The 14450-nt window shown below is 41.6% G+C and overlaps 1 protein-coding gene across 3 annotated transcripts in view; it reads left to right on the top strand.

The window, feature by feature from the left end:
- The window catches only part of SSUH2 (ssu-2 homolog), a 33239-nt gene that overhangs the window by 4874 nt on the left and 13915 nt on the right, over nt 1-14450 (top strand). Inside the window, exons 2-8 of one of the 3 annotated variants that reach the window (XM_048859051.2) lie at nt 1054-1173; nt 2762-2843; nt 5178-5307; nt 6934-6994; nt 8823-8947; nt 9679-9741; nt 11732-11817. In XM_048859051.2, the coding sequence (XP_048715008.2) occupies nt 1054-1173; nt 2762-2843; nt 5178-5307; nt 6934-6994; nt 8823-8947; nt 9679-9741; nt 11732-11817 (667 nt within the window). The remainder of the gene's footprint in view (nt 1-1053; nt 1174-2761; nt 2844-5177; nt 5308-6933; nt 6995-8822; nt 8948-9678; nt 9742-11731; nt 11818-14450) is intronic. The other 2 variants (XM_048859052.2, XM_048859054.2) reach the window with 2 other exon arrangements.

Raw genomic sequence — 14450 nt, 5'->3', positions numbered from 1 at the left:
ATCCGATATTAGTTACAAGTTTGTTTGTTTTTTGCTTAAAAAGTTAAGTCAGCAGCCATTTCCCTAAAGAAGTACTGCTGAAAATTAATATGATCCTTTAGTTTGTGGAATGTTTTAATTACATCAAATATTATTATTAAATCACAGTGGTAGTATTTTCATCGTTTTCATTATAACCAACAGGACAAATACTTTATGAGTAGAAATGATTTTGTTTGTATTCAATAACTTTCATCTGAGGATCTGAAAGCATTTACATTAATGACAGGTTTCAGAGTAGCAGCTGTGTTAGTCTGTATCCACAAAAAGAACAGGAGTACTTGTGGCATTAACTTGGGTTTGAATAGAGACTGGGAGTGGCTGGGTCATTACACATATTGAATCTATTTCCCTATGTTAAGTATCCTCACACCTTCTTGTCAACTGTCTAAATGGGCCATCTTGATTATCACTACAAAAAGGTTTTTTTCTCCTGCTGATAATAGCTCATCTTAACTAATTAGCCTCTCACAGTTTGTATGGTAACTTCCAACTTATCTGTATGTGTATATATATGTTACTATATGTTCCATTCTATGCATCCGATGAAGTGAGCTGTAGCTCACGAAAGCTTATGCTCAAATAAATTGGTTAGTCTCTAAGGTGCCACAAGTACTCCTGTTCCATTTACATTAAGATATCTATGCTGAAAAGGCAAGCATTATTGTACCCCATTTACAGATGGGGGAATTAAGGCAAAGTTAAACAATTTGCCCAAGGTCAACGATTCATTGGAACGATAGGAATAGAACCCATGAATCCAACCCCAGCTCTAACGATTAGACAGCATCAGTTGCATTTCTGCAAATGTGTAATTTGGGAGAGTTGTTCCATCCCCAGCCTGGAGACTGAGCTCACAGGAGGCAGGGCAAAGGGAGATTGCAAAGATAAAAATGGAGAGATCACAGCAAACCCTACCCCCCTCAAATATAATGCCAATTGTTGATGTTGCTGAACAGACACCAGTAAAACTGTAGCACAGTAAGTGATTATTCCATTTTATTTATCACGCAGTGTTCCTTATTTCTACACTAGCTACCCTGGATCTGGAATCAGAGCCTGAAAGTCCACTAGCACCCCCTGCAGATCTTCTAGAACAACTGGACGGATATGAATGGACTCTCCGAGATGGGGGTATATGGGCAGCATTGACAGTTTCTCTTTAATTACAATCTGTATGTGAATTTGGTTCTGTGAAAGTGAGGGATTAATTGCCCTGGCTTTATCCAAGCAAGAGCCATGCAAGCTCCCTCATGACTCTTTCCTAAAAGTTTCTGTTCTGGTGTGAAAACTTTTGCTTCTGTGGTCCCAGGCCACTCTTGAGCAAAGGCAGCTGTTCATGCCAACATGTGCGGCAGCTTTGTTATGTGAGTGGGGCTTGGATGAGATCAGTACACTAATGTTCACTTAGGACCTAATCAGGACTGGGTTGGAAATCCCTAGAGAAAGGAGCATGAACACACTCTGCTACCTATCTATGCCACAGTGTTAAATATTTCTGGATTGTGGTTAAATACCGTAACCCGGTCCCACTGCAAGATGTTGCTGCGAGTGCTGGGGTGCACCAGTCCCACAGACACTTGGTAGCATGCTGGGTGTCTCCAAGGCTTCAAAGATTAGGTTCTTTAGGCTCAGTGGGTTCCTCAAAACATTTGCATGCTTTGAGTCACAGAAGATTTCTTTACTAGGCCTGTCAGCAGAAAGATGTGCAAACACCCGAGCCACAATGTCTTTCAGTATTACAACAAAAAAAGATAAACCTAGCATAGGTGAATACAAGGTCATAAGGACCCCATGAAAACTCTGCACACTGTCTTCCCTGCAAGCTACTGCCCTGTATCCTCCTGCTGGTCCTCTGCCAGCAAGAAGGTGCATCTCTGTCCAGCTCTCAGGCCACCTCCACCTCCCAGGCTACCTCCATCCACTGCCAGCTCCCAGGTTATTGTGTTTGGTTTGCTGTTACTCCTACTGACAACAGCTTCCATCTTCCACCTGAGCCTAGCCCATTCCACCTCTGGTTGCACTTCTCTTTCCCAGGCTTGGGAGGTTATGGAGCCCTCTGCTGGATGTTGAGCTGGGGGTTAACAGTGCCTAGTAATTAACTAGTAAATCTTTTACAATCTAATATTTCTGCATTATTAGGCTACTGGAACTCCACTGGAATGAATGGAGTTGGCTGGCTTGGATAAAGTTCAATCGCTACATAAACTCTCAAAAACCACAAAGAAAAAGCCTTTGACAAAACTCAAACTGAAACTTTTTTTTTTAAAGTGATCAACATTCATCATTCTCCTCAACTATTTTCATTTTTGATTCCTCTGCCCTGCTGAGTTTTGGCCAGGTCCAAAACGAGAATTGTTGAAGCTCTGAAAGAAAATGCCCTTCTTTCCCAAACTCTGGCCTGCCGGAAAATAGAAAGGATTAGAAACCTCATGAGAAAGTCTATTCAAGAGATTCTGGGCCAGATCCTCAGCTGGCATAAGTCAGTATAGTTCCACAGAAATCACTGGAGATTTGATGATTGACACCATCTGAGGATATAGTCCAACAACCCTACTTTGCAGACTTTGGATAAGCCTCCAGACTCCAGAGACCTTATCTAAATTCCTCTCTTTTTGGAGGTTCCACCATTACTAATTCATAGCAACATGCAACCTCTGTAAAGTAAAAGATTTTACTGTCAAATTTTAGACTAATTTCATATTTTGATTGTTTCCCTTAGGAGAAAAAAACCTACCACCACCTGCAGACTTACAGAGAAAGCTCAGTGAACAGAGAAACAGGCCCATATTTCTCGAATACAGGTGAGATCCTTGCCTTTCCTGCTGTATTTGCTTAACGTGACCTAGGGCCCTAGCCTGATGCCCCAGGAGTAGTATTTTGATGATTATTAATATTACAATGTCATCTAGGAGGGGAATGGGGGGGGGGGGGGAGGGATCGCTCAGTGGTTTGAGCATTGGCCTGCTAAATCCAGGGTTGTGAGTTCAATCCCTGAGGGGGCCCTTTAGGGATCTGGGGCAAAAATTGGGCTGGGTCCTGCTTTGAGCAGGGGGTTGGACTAGATGGCCTCCTGAGGTCCCTTCCAGCCCTGAAAGGCTATGATCTTCTATGACATAATGAGAGAGAGAGTTCCTGCCCTTATAGACAAGCCAGACAAAGGGTGGGAGAAAGAAGAAAGCATTCTTCTCCTCATTTGACAGAAAAATGAAATGATTTGCCCAAGGCCAGACAGGAAGTCTGTAGCGGAGCTAGGCACTGACCTGAGTCTCCACCAATGCCTTAGTCACAAGGCCATCTTTCCCTCTCTCGTCTCATTGGGACTACTCATGAGGGAATGGACTCACTCATGTGAGTGGGGGGATGCACCTCATTAAGTGGCACTTTGGGCTAGCCCTCTGCTCTGAGGGGAATTTCACCTTAAACGTGCAGCCCCAGGTGTTTAACTTAGCGCCTTCCATCTTTGCCTCTGCCCTCACCCTTTTAAACAACCTTCCATTTGCTAGTAAAGTAGAAAAGCAAAGCACAAATGATAAAGCGGCATTTTAATGAACTGTAGTATAGTGTAATGAGTGGAGGGAGCCTCAAAAAAGATTTCGTCTAGGTGTATAGTGGGATTGTTTCTCAGTCTTTATGAGAGGGAAGGGCATTAGGACCTTCCTGAATGTCTTTTCAATACACCCTGGAAATGACAAAAAAGGTAATAAAGAAACATAGGAGTTGTGAGTTGATAGTTATCTGCTAAACACTCATTAAATTAAACATCTGAGCCAAATAAAACGGGATCTAGAGGCTCAGGAATATTTGCTAAGAGCAGATGTGTTTTAAATTTCCTTTGGATAGCGTGAACACAAGGATGATTTATTAGCCCCCAGTCTCTAATCAAAGTGTCATGGATGTTTCAGACATCCATGTTACTGATCAGAAGGCCTGCAAGGGTGATTTATCCTGTCAAGAATTATCTGGCTAATAGCCTATAAAATGGTCGTTTGCGCTCTCTGATAACTGCCTGTAGCATCATATTATTTTAGGATTTGTGATATTAGCTCTTCCTTTTTATTGAAAAGGGGCTTCTTAATATAAGTTGTCACAATCCTGACAGCAAAGATTCTTAAAGGATATTGTCTCGGGTCACAACAAATCCTTAGCAAAACTTACTTTACCTGGGAAGATTCAGTCATCATTGCCTCCTAAGAAAAGAATTGCTTGCTTAAGCATTCCCTAAACAGCAAACACTGAGATGAGCTCCTCTATTAGCATCCACTCTACAGTATTTCAGTACATCTTTGCAAGAGCATTTTTACATTAGAGAAATGTACCGCCTATATAAAAGGAAAACGTTCAGTGTTACAATGGGGGCATGTTAGGTCCCAGTCTTGCACCTTCGCAGTCATTGACTACCGAAGGCAGTAGGAGCAGGGCTTTAAGAATCAGTTATTACCATTGCGAATGCTAGCGTGTCATTCATATTCTATTTCAGTTGTATATGTAGGTATGCTCTTTCTATTGTGTACTGCATCCTTACGTTTCTAGGCGGCTGCTGTCTGCAGAGGCAGTTGCCACTCAGAGCAGAGCTGTTGCAGCATGTTACAGAGGACACATATAATGCTCTCTTCATGTGCACATTAGTCTTTTTGTTGTTGCCATTTCTATTAGCCTGAAATAAAAATAATCCAGACTCAACATATGGCTGCTCTTCATGTGTAAAATTATCTATAGTTTCTACGTGTGTATAGAGATCGGACAAGAAAGATGTTTGCATTTTGGTTTGGATCTGGCGAAATCACAGGCCGGATTTTGATTTTGCAAAAGCCACCAGTGGTGTTTTAGATCTGGCATTTTTCTTATCCCGACCAGCAGACGTTACGGTGGGGGTTCAAACTTTTGCATTAGATCCATTTTTCTAATAATGAGCAAAGTGAGATCTTTTTAGTTTTGCAGGTAATTTAAAAATAGATTTGTCTTTTACTTGTTTGTAATTAAAAAGATGCTGAGGCCAGCAGTGATTAGTGTCAAAGATTGGGCTTCTCTCAAATGGGCTTCTCTCTCCTGCCATGAGTTAAACATGCTAAATAGATATGGCTGTTTCTTTAAAAGGTTAAAAATTGAGAGTTTATCATTTTAATGTTAATCCTTAGGATTCCCACAATGACAGAAGACATGGCCAGGAATGCCTTCCTCAGCTTTGTCAATTCCAAATGCTGCTATGGCAATAAAGCTGCTGGAGAATTGGTCATTCAGGATTTGAAACAGCTGACTGTATACAGAGTGAGTATATTCAGATCTGAAACTGAAAAACCAGTGGTTGGGCCATGTTTGGCCAAGTTGCTTGGATAATTTTCCAGCTGTCAAGTGATACTGGTCCATGAAGAATCATCTATTAATTAAATAAAATATTTTTAATTCATTTGTCTTGAAATGGAATTCTATTGCTCAAATCAATATTTTCCAAGGAAAACCCACCTTACAATTATTTTCAACCTTCTACAAGTGAAAAAGTCCATCTTTCTCTATAGCACAAGCATCTGCAATACCTAAATGCTACAAGATTTCTGAAAATTTTCTCCTCCCTTCTGACCTATGGAATTTGTCTGTGGCATAATACCCCTAAAATTGCTGCCTTTTCCCAGGCAAAACTGGAGCTATATGCTAACCTGTACTTGGTTTACGCACACAAACACAGGGAACAAATTGTAATCCTCAGTGTACTCTCCCAGAGTTATTCACTGTAATGTATAATTCAACTGAAAACTGACTGATCTAGGTTCTTTATGTCACCCACATCACGAATTTATTAAGGTGAGTTCAAGAGGAGCTCTCCCTCTCTTTCTCTCCTTCCTCCATTCTGTAGCAAAGTTCTTTTGTGTATGTTCTTTTATGTTTTTAAAATATATTTTGTGCTGCTCCAAAAATGCCAGTTTGCCATTGAATTTAGCATTAATGCATTTCAGAATACAGACCCACCCTTATTATATACACTGGATCACACAACTTTCTCATACAGATACAGTGGGATGAGCCTAGCTGTTAAATAGAACCAAAATGTTATGCTGTAGCAAGTTCTAATATATAATTGAGCACTTCTCTCTTCAAAGCTTTTAAAAAGAGAAATAGAAGACACCAAATATCACAATAGACAAAACTCGTTGAGTTCTCAATGGAGTTTATTGAATAACTCACTAAAATAATATTTATTGCCAATCTAGCCCTTTTTTCTGTTCACACAAGACTTATGAGGTGCGAGGTCATTAGTAATTTGGAAGAATTCACTAAATATTCAGAATCAAGCCTATGGCCTGTTAGTTCTTCATCATTTGTGTTGACTGATGGTTCATCCAAGTCACATGGTATTGTTTCTGCTCCCCAGCGGGTTTTCTGAAGCCTTTCAGATTAGACAATAAATGACAATGGATGAATAGGAAATCATAAATACCGCACCTTTTGTTTCAGACAAATAACCATTTATACTAGGTTGTTCAACTTTTGGGATTAACAAACATTTTATCTAAACATTGTTATCTAAACATTCCCGAGAAAACAAGCAACAGAATCCCATGAATAAAAGACTTTCCATTTGTATTTGCCAGTCCAATTCTTTAAATTAAAAAAAAAAAAAATAAGTTGATGGAGCTCTATCTTTGGTCAAATGATTCAGTGAACGTCCTTGCCGACTTTTTCCAGCAACTTATTGTGAAAACTTGAAATGGAAAAGTTCTCCAGTCTGATTTAATTGGTGTTGGTCTGATTTAGTTGGTGTTGACCTTGCTTTGAGCAAGGGATTGGACTAAATGACCTTCTGAGGTCTTTTCCAACCCTAATATTCTATGATTCTATGGTGGCTTAATACAATTTCACTTAACAGTAATTGATTGCATGTTTATTTCTCTTTTCTAGTATCGACTGGAGACCTTTCATGAATCAAGGCTAAGTGAATGGACTTTTCAACCTTTTACTAGTGAGTAACTGCCACATGACCAATTTTAAATGACACAAACAGGAAATGCTTGAATAACTGAGGCTGTGCGTATACTTGGAGCTAGGGGTGTGATTCCCAGCTCATACTCATGCCAGCTCTCATTGAACTAGTGCAGTGTTTCCCAAACTTGGGATGCCCTTTGTTCAGGAAAAGCCCCTGGCGGTCTGGGCCAGTTTATTTACCTGCCACATCCGCAGGTTCGGCCAGTCATGGCTCCCGCTGGCCGTGGTTCGTAGCTCCAGGCCAATGGTATGTTGAGGTACGTCCCTCAGCCCGCGCCACTCCCCACAGCCCCCATTGGCCTGCAGTGGCGAACTGTGGACAATGGGAGCCGCGATCGGCTGAACCTGCAGATGCAGCAGGTAAACAAAGTGGCCCGGCCTGCCAGGGGCTTTCCCTGAACAAGCAGTGGCCCTAGTTTGGGAAACACTGAACTAGTGCATTGAAAGTAATAGTATAGCCAAGGTGGCATGGGCAGCAGTGAGAGCTGACATGTGCTAGCCGCCCCCGAATAAGTATCCATGTGGTCTAAGAGAGAATATGTGATTTATTCAAGGTCACAGATGAAGTCTATGGTGTCCACATGACTGGAACATTCTTCCTCTTGCACTAGACCATCTCACATAGGACAATCCTCTACTAGTACCTATAAGATATGGACCTAAGATGAAAAGTTTGGATGAGGAAATGGATCAGATCTCTCTCAAAGCTCAGGAGAAGGATAGTCAGAACTGGGATTTTGTTTCACTGTGTACAATATGTACCCATCTATAATAGGGTACATATTGTACACAGTGAAAATCAGAATCTGTTCAGAGACCCCATGCAATGCCTGAATATTGTAGCAGGAGGATAAGAAGCTGTGTCAGCTCTGCTATTCACTGCTTAGATCATTAACTTAATTTTAACATTTAAAACTATTTCATTTCAATTTAAAGTCAGATTTAATTCATTTTTTTGCATGGGTTCTCTTGATCAACTGTTTACAGTATTTTAAGACTTGGGACTTTAAACCAAGAAAGTAAGCTTCACCTGACTAGTTTAAAGAGGATTTCGTCAGATTACGGTATGTGTGATAAAAAGAATAAATGAAAAAAATTAATGAGTAAAAAGAGAGCCGCTTGTGAGAAATCAAGGACATAATGAGGTCTGTCTTGCAAAGGTGAGGTGTGATGGGTTTCTAAGAGAAGTAATACACTCTGGCTGAAGTGATTGGCATGACCTATTATATGAAGCAGCTGAGGGACTTTGAAGAGAGCATTGTGGATGGAAGACTTTCCTTTACAGATCTAGGTTCATTTTATTCCCATTTTGTGAGGTTTTTGTGAAGGGTCTTGGAAGCCAATGACATTATTTCCATTAGAAAAAGCAGATGGCCTCTATAGGAATAACTTCCTGCAAAGCGTGATATACAGTGGGGCCTGTGAAAGATTTCAGACTGACAGCCCTAGAGAGTGAACTTCTTTTATTTATCTAGAAGAAAGGTACAGCTTGAGGAACAGCAGAGATAACAGTCCCTTACACTCCTTGAACAATGTGCCTGAACCCTGACTAGGATGGACCTTAGGGATCTGAGAGAGGCAGTTGAAGGAGTCAGTAAAAAAGTACACCAGAGAACGAGTAGGCAGTTCAGTCTTCGTCCTTTGCTGAGAATACCAACAAGAGCACCCTGTAGTGCAATGCCATTTGTGGGGCTTGTTGGTGTTCCATTGGGAAGTGGCTGGAGGATACCAGACTCATTTCCAATCACATATACAGCAGGACAAAGTGCAACCAAGGTTTATACAAGGTTTTCTTCCCGTTGCAGATAATTTGGTAGATGGACCACAAAATGGCGCTTCTCCTCAGCTGTGGGATATTAAGGTCCAGGCTCCGCCAATGTTTCAGGATGATACAAAGAAGTTCCGAGTACCTCACTCTTCATTAGTCAAGGTAATTCAGTCTATGGATTAGTTAAAATCAAGGGCAAAGCATGTTATTAATTAGGACACATTTGTTTAGATGAGCCTTCCAAAGATCTAATGAATTATTTATGGTTGTGGATGGCAGAGTTCAATACATTTTAGTGTTAGTTTTGTAATTTTATCTTATGGATCTTCATATGAAGATAATGTCTGTATATGTGCACGCACACACACACACACACAATCTGTATAAACAGATGGGCAAATAGGTATAATTTATTTTTTACTACTCTTTTGTTTTGCAGAAATTTTGCTCTAAGCTTTATAAGCAGCGGTGTAGGGTGATTTTTCCCTTCTCTCTCTCTTTCTTTTTTTTAATACTGACAAAAATTGGCAGAAACATTTCCAATATTTTTTCATGACACTTCCCTCTTCTTTTGAGCACCTCCATGGGTAATTTAATATTTTTTAACTAAACTTTTGATTTAAAAAAAAAAAGAAATTCAGCAAAAGTATGCATAGAAAATGTTTTCCATTTTTCTGGTAGGTCTAATTAGAAATTCTCCTCGGTTAAATAATATACTATTGATGGTTCCTTTAGTAGTCTTTTAAGACAGGTTTTACTGTATTTGATGCTGTCCAATTGGGAGTAAAATACCATCACGAAAGTATTTTTGATGTAAAATGATTGCATAATCCTATGTTAGTGTTTTTGAAATATCTTGGTAGCTTTATACATGAGCAACATTTTGATTTCAGGCATGCCACAAATGCCAGGGTCATGGCCGACACAAATGCAGTGCTTGCCATGGTGCAGGCAGGGTAAGTAGCAGTTATGGCTTCTTCAAGACAGTCCCCAATTCCCTACTTTTCATTTGGGTGCTTCATTCACAGATGTCTTATCTAGTAATGCAGTGCTACTGTACTTATAAAATGGGAGGATTCAGGATAAGTGTATGGGTGGTAAATCAGCAGGATAGTATTGTTTACTTCTAAACTTTGCACAGTAAAAGCCTGATCCTTCTTTGTACACCCAAACTTCCTATTGACATCGAGGGATCCACATATATAGAATCTGTGTTGTGACTTTATGAATGAAAATAATCTTATTTGGAAATCCACTCAGGTAGATAGGCAACCTCAGGAGTTGTAATACCTTCCTCCTCTTTAGCCTATGGATTACACTGGGTTTGTCTGAGAGTAGATTTGACTCTGCATGCAATCAAATGAGTGTGAATCCTAAACATACAATACAGTAAAACCATCAACACATTTGCTCAGATCATAGCTTTGAAATTTCTCAGTGGAAATGAGTCCCCAATCCAGCAAGCCATATGCCTAACTTTAAGCGCAAGAGTAATCTCACTGAGTTGTTCCCAGCTGTGCATTTGGCCTCCTCTTTTTGATCTGCTCATCCTGCCTAAAGGTTCCCAGCAACAAAAAACGTATTGTTCTTCACAGCACTAAGAGCATACTATTTAGCTAAATCTAGTCCGATTTTAAAAAAATGTGTCTGCAAAGCAGCTTGCTAATCATTACAATCACAAATATAGGTGCAAAAATGTGTATATAATATAAAATACATTTCATCTCATTGCAGTTGTGCCCATTTATACCAGTGGTAAATCTGACCAACAGACCCCTATTTAGCTCACTTTCATAGGCACTGAGATTTAATCAACCTTCTATTTTCCACATTATTGTTGTCAAGGCTGACTCCCCACTCTGGCACTTTGAGTACAGAAGGTGGGGGCCTACAAGGATTTTAAAAATGAATACTGGCCACTCCAGGCTGGTATTAAACTCCCAAGGTCACAGCTTCTCTCTGACCTTGGATGGGTAGATGCTGCCACCACGCAAGTGCAAAAAAACCACAAACCTTTGAAAATCCAGAAAGGAACACTTGGGAATTCCTTCCTGTGGCGTACCCTTAAGCCCTTTCACCTCCCCTTCCCAGGAAGAGCTGAGAAAAAAACAAAGGAAATCAGCTGTTGCCACCAGCTAATTAAACAACATATGCACAAACCTCTTAGGGACACAAAAATCCAATCCTGTTCTTAAAAAAGGTCAATTTTATTAAACCCCAAAAGAAAGGAAATACATTTGGAACTTAGGCTTTTTGTTAGATCTTAAAAGAAACAATTACAAAAATTAAGCATCAAGATTGCTCTCTTGAGGTTCAACTTAAAGGTTACAAGCAAAACAAAAGCATCTGGGGTTAGCACAGAGGAGTCCGCAAGCCACTAAAAAATTAAAAGAAATAACCCTAATTGCGTCTTCCTAGACATTCCCTAATTTGCTTACATTTCTGGGGTTTCAGATCAGCCATCTTTAGGTATGATCTGATGATTTTTCATATGTGGCTTGAAGCTTCTCACAGCATAACTGCTCTCTGTTCCCCTCTTTCCCAGAGAACAACAACACACAGACAAAGGGAAGTTTTTTCCCAATTTTAAAAAGTTCTAGCCCTCCCATTGGCTCTTTTGGTCAGGTGCCCACTCCTTTCCTTTCACCTGTGGGCTTGTTAACCCTTTTCAGGTAAAGCAAGTAGAGAACCACCACCAAGAGGGATTCCATAGCCAACTGGCTGGCTGGGTGTCCACAAAAAGGAGCTATCCCCCATCTCCTTTATCACAATTGTGCAAAGCACATACCTAACATAACTTCTTTTTTTGCTGAAACCTGACTGAGCAGGGTTGTGGTTAGAAAGCATAATGATAGTGTGCAAGACAAATCTGGCTTTTACAAATCTGAAACATGGTTGTTTCTAGTATCAGGGAGGGCATATTTTATTTCTCTGGTTCATTTTCAGATGAGATGTGTTACGGGCAGTGGGGCCAGACACAGGGCAAAGCAGCAAAAGCGGTGCCAGATGCGTTCAGGTACTGGACGTAAAAGGTAAGGTGGGCTCATCGGCATTTTGCCACCATGGCTCCATTTGGATTATTTTCTAGAATAATTTGATTTATTAAGAAAAAAAATCTATTCCTCGTTCGTGCACAGAGAGGCAGATCTTCTATGTGGAAGTTGCACTGTATGTAAAAGATGAGTATGATTGCTCAGAGCTCCAATATGAAACTGGAGAAAAGCCTGATGAGAGTCTTTGGGTTAAGTTTAGACGTGGGAGCAACAAAGGTGATGTCGTGGTGGGTGTCTGCTATAGACCACCAGACCAGGAGGATGAGGTAGATGGGGCTTTCTTCGGACAAGTAACAGAAGTTTCCAGATCACAGGCCCTGGTTCTCAAAGGGGACTTCAATCGCCCTGATATCTGCTGGGAGAGCAATAGAGCAGTGCACAGACAATCCACGACGTTTTTGGAGAGTGTTGGGGACAACTTCCTGGTGCAAGTGTTGGAAGAACCAACTAGGGGCCATGCTCCTCTTGACCTGCTGCTCACAATCAGGGAAGAATTGGTAGAGGAAGTAGAAGTTGGTGGTAACCTGGGCAGCAGTGACCATGAGATGGTCAAGTTCAGGATCCTGACAAAAGGATGAAAGGAGAGCAGCAGAATACAGACCCTGAACTTCAGAAAAGCGGACTTTGACTCCCACAGGAAACTGATGGGCAGGATCCCCTGGGAGGCTAATATGAGGGGGAAAGGAATCCAGAAGAGTTAGCTGTATTTTAAAGAAGCCTTATTGAGGGCGCTGGAACAAACCATCCCAATGTGTAGAAAGAATAGCAAATATGACAGGCGACCAGCTTGGCTTAACACAGAAATCTTCAGTGATCTTAAACACAAAAAGGAAGCTTACAGGAAGTGGAAACTTGGACAGATGACTAGGGAGGAATATAAAAATATTGCTCGAGCATGCAGGGATGTAATCAGGAAGGCCATAGCACAATTGGAGTTGCGGCTAGCCAGGGATGTGAACGGTAACAAGAAGGGTTTATATAGGTATGTTAGCAACAAAGAAGGTGATCAGGAAAAGTGTGGGACCCTTACTGAATGGGGGAGGCAACCTAGTGACAGATGATGTAGAAAAAGCTGAAGTGCTCAATGCTTTTGTTACCTTGGTCTTCACTGACAAGGTCAGCTCCCAGACTGCTGCACTGGGCAGCAAAGTATTGAGAGGAGGTGAGCAGCCTTAAGTGGTGAAATAACAGGTTAAGGGCTATTTAGAAAAGCTGGACATGCAGAAGTCTATGGGGCTGGATGCAATGCATCCGAGGGTGCTGAGAGAGTTGGCTGATGTGATTGCAGAGCTATTGGCCGTTATCTTTGAAAACTCATGGTAATCGGAGGAGGTCCCGGGTGACTGGAAAAAGGCAAATATAGTGCCCATCTTTTAAAAAGGGAAGAAGGAGAATCTGGGGAACTACAGACCGGGCAGCCTCACCTCTGTCCCCGGAAAAATCACAGAGCAGGTCCTCAAGGAATCCATTTTGAAGCATTTGGTAGAGTGGAAGGTGATCAGGAACAGTCAACATGGATTCACCTGACCAACCTGATTGCTTTCTATGATGAGATAACTGGCTCTGTGGATATGGGGAAAGTGATGGGCATTATATACCTCGACTTTAGCAAAGCTTTTGATACTGTCTCGCACAGTATTCTTGCCAGCAAGTTAAAAAAGTATGAATTGGAAGAATGGACTATAAGGTGGATAGGAAGCTGGCTAGATCATGGGGCTCAACGTGTAGTGATCAGTGGCTCGATGTCTAGTTGGCAGCTGGTATCAAGCAGCATGCTCCAGAGGTTGGTCCTGGGGCTGGGTTTGTTCAACATCTTCGCTGATGATCTGGATGATGGGATGGATTGCACCCTCAGCAAGTTCGCAGATGACACTAAGCTGGGGGGAGAGGTAGATACACTGGGGAGTAGGGATAAGGTCCAGAGTGACCTAGACAAATTGGAGGATTGGGCCAAAAGAAATCTTATGAGGTTCAACAAGGAGAAGTGCAGAGTCCTGCACTTAGGATGGAAGAATCCCATGCACCGCTACAGGCTGGGGACCGACTGCGTGAGCGGCAGTTCTGCAGAAAAGGACCTGGGGATTACAGTGGATGAGAAGCTGGATATGAGTCAACAGTGTGCCCTTGTTGCCAAGAAGGCTAATGGCATATTGGGCTCCATTAGTAGGAGCATTGCCAGCAGATCGAGGGAAGTGATTATTCCCCTCTATTCGGAACTGGTGAGGCCATATATGGAGTATTGCATCCAGTTTTGGGCCCCCCACTACAGAAAGGACGTGGACAAACTGGAGAGAGTCCAGCGGAGGGCAGTGAAAATGATTAGGGGCTGGGGCACATGACTTATGAGGAGAGGCTGAGGGAACTGGGCTTATTTAGTCTGCAGAAGAGAAGAGTGAGGGGGGATTTGATAGCAGTCTTCAACTACCTACAGGGGGGTTCCAAAGAGGATGGAGTTAAGCTGTTCTCAGTAGTGGCAGATGACAGAACAAGGAGCAATGGTCTCAAGATGCAGTGGGGAAGGTCTAGGTTGTATATCTGGAAAAAACTATTTCACTAGAAGGGTGGTGAAGCACTGGAATGGGTTACCTAGAAAGGTGGTGGAATTTCCATCC

The sequence above is a fragment of the Caretta caretta genome, chromosome 7 (genome assembly GCF_965140235.1).
Source record: "Caretta caretta isolate rCarCar2 chromosome 7, rCarCar1.hap1, whole genome shotgun sequence".
In the NCBI taxonomy this organism is placed as follows: Eukaryota; Metazoa; Chordata; order Testudines; family Cheloniidae; genus Caretta; species Caretta caretta.
The sequence above is the reverse complement of the archived record's forward strand: the minus strand, read 5'-3'. Positions and strand labels throughout refer to the sequence as shown.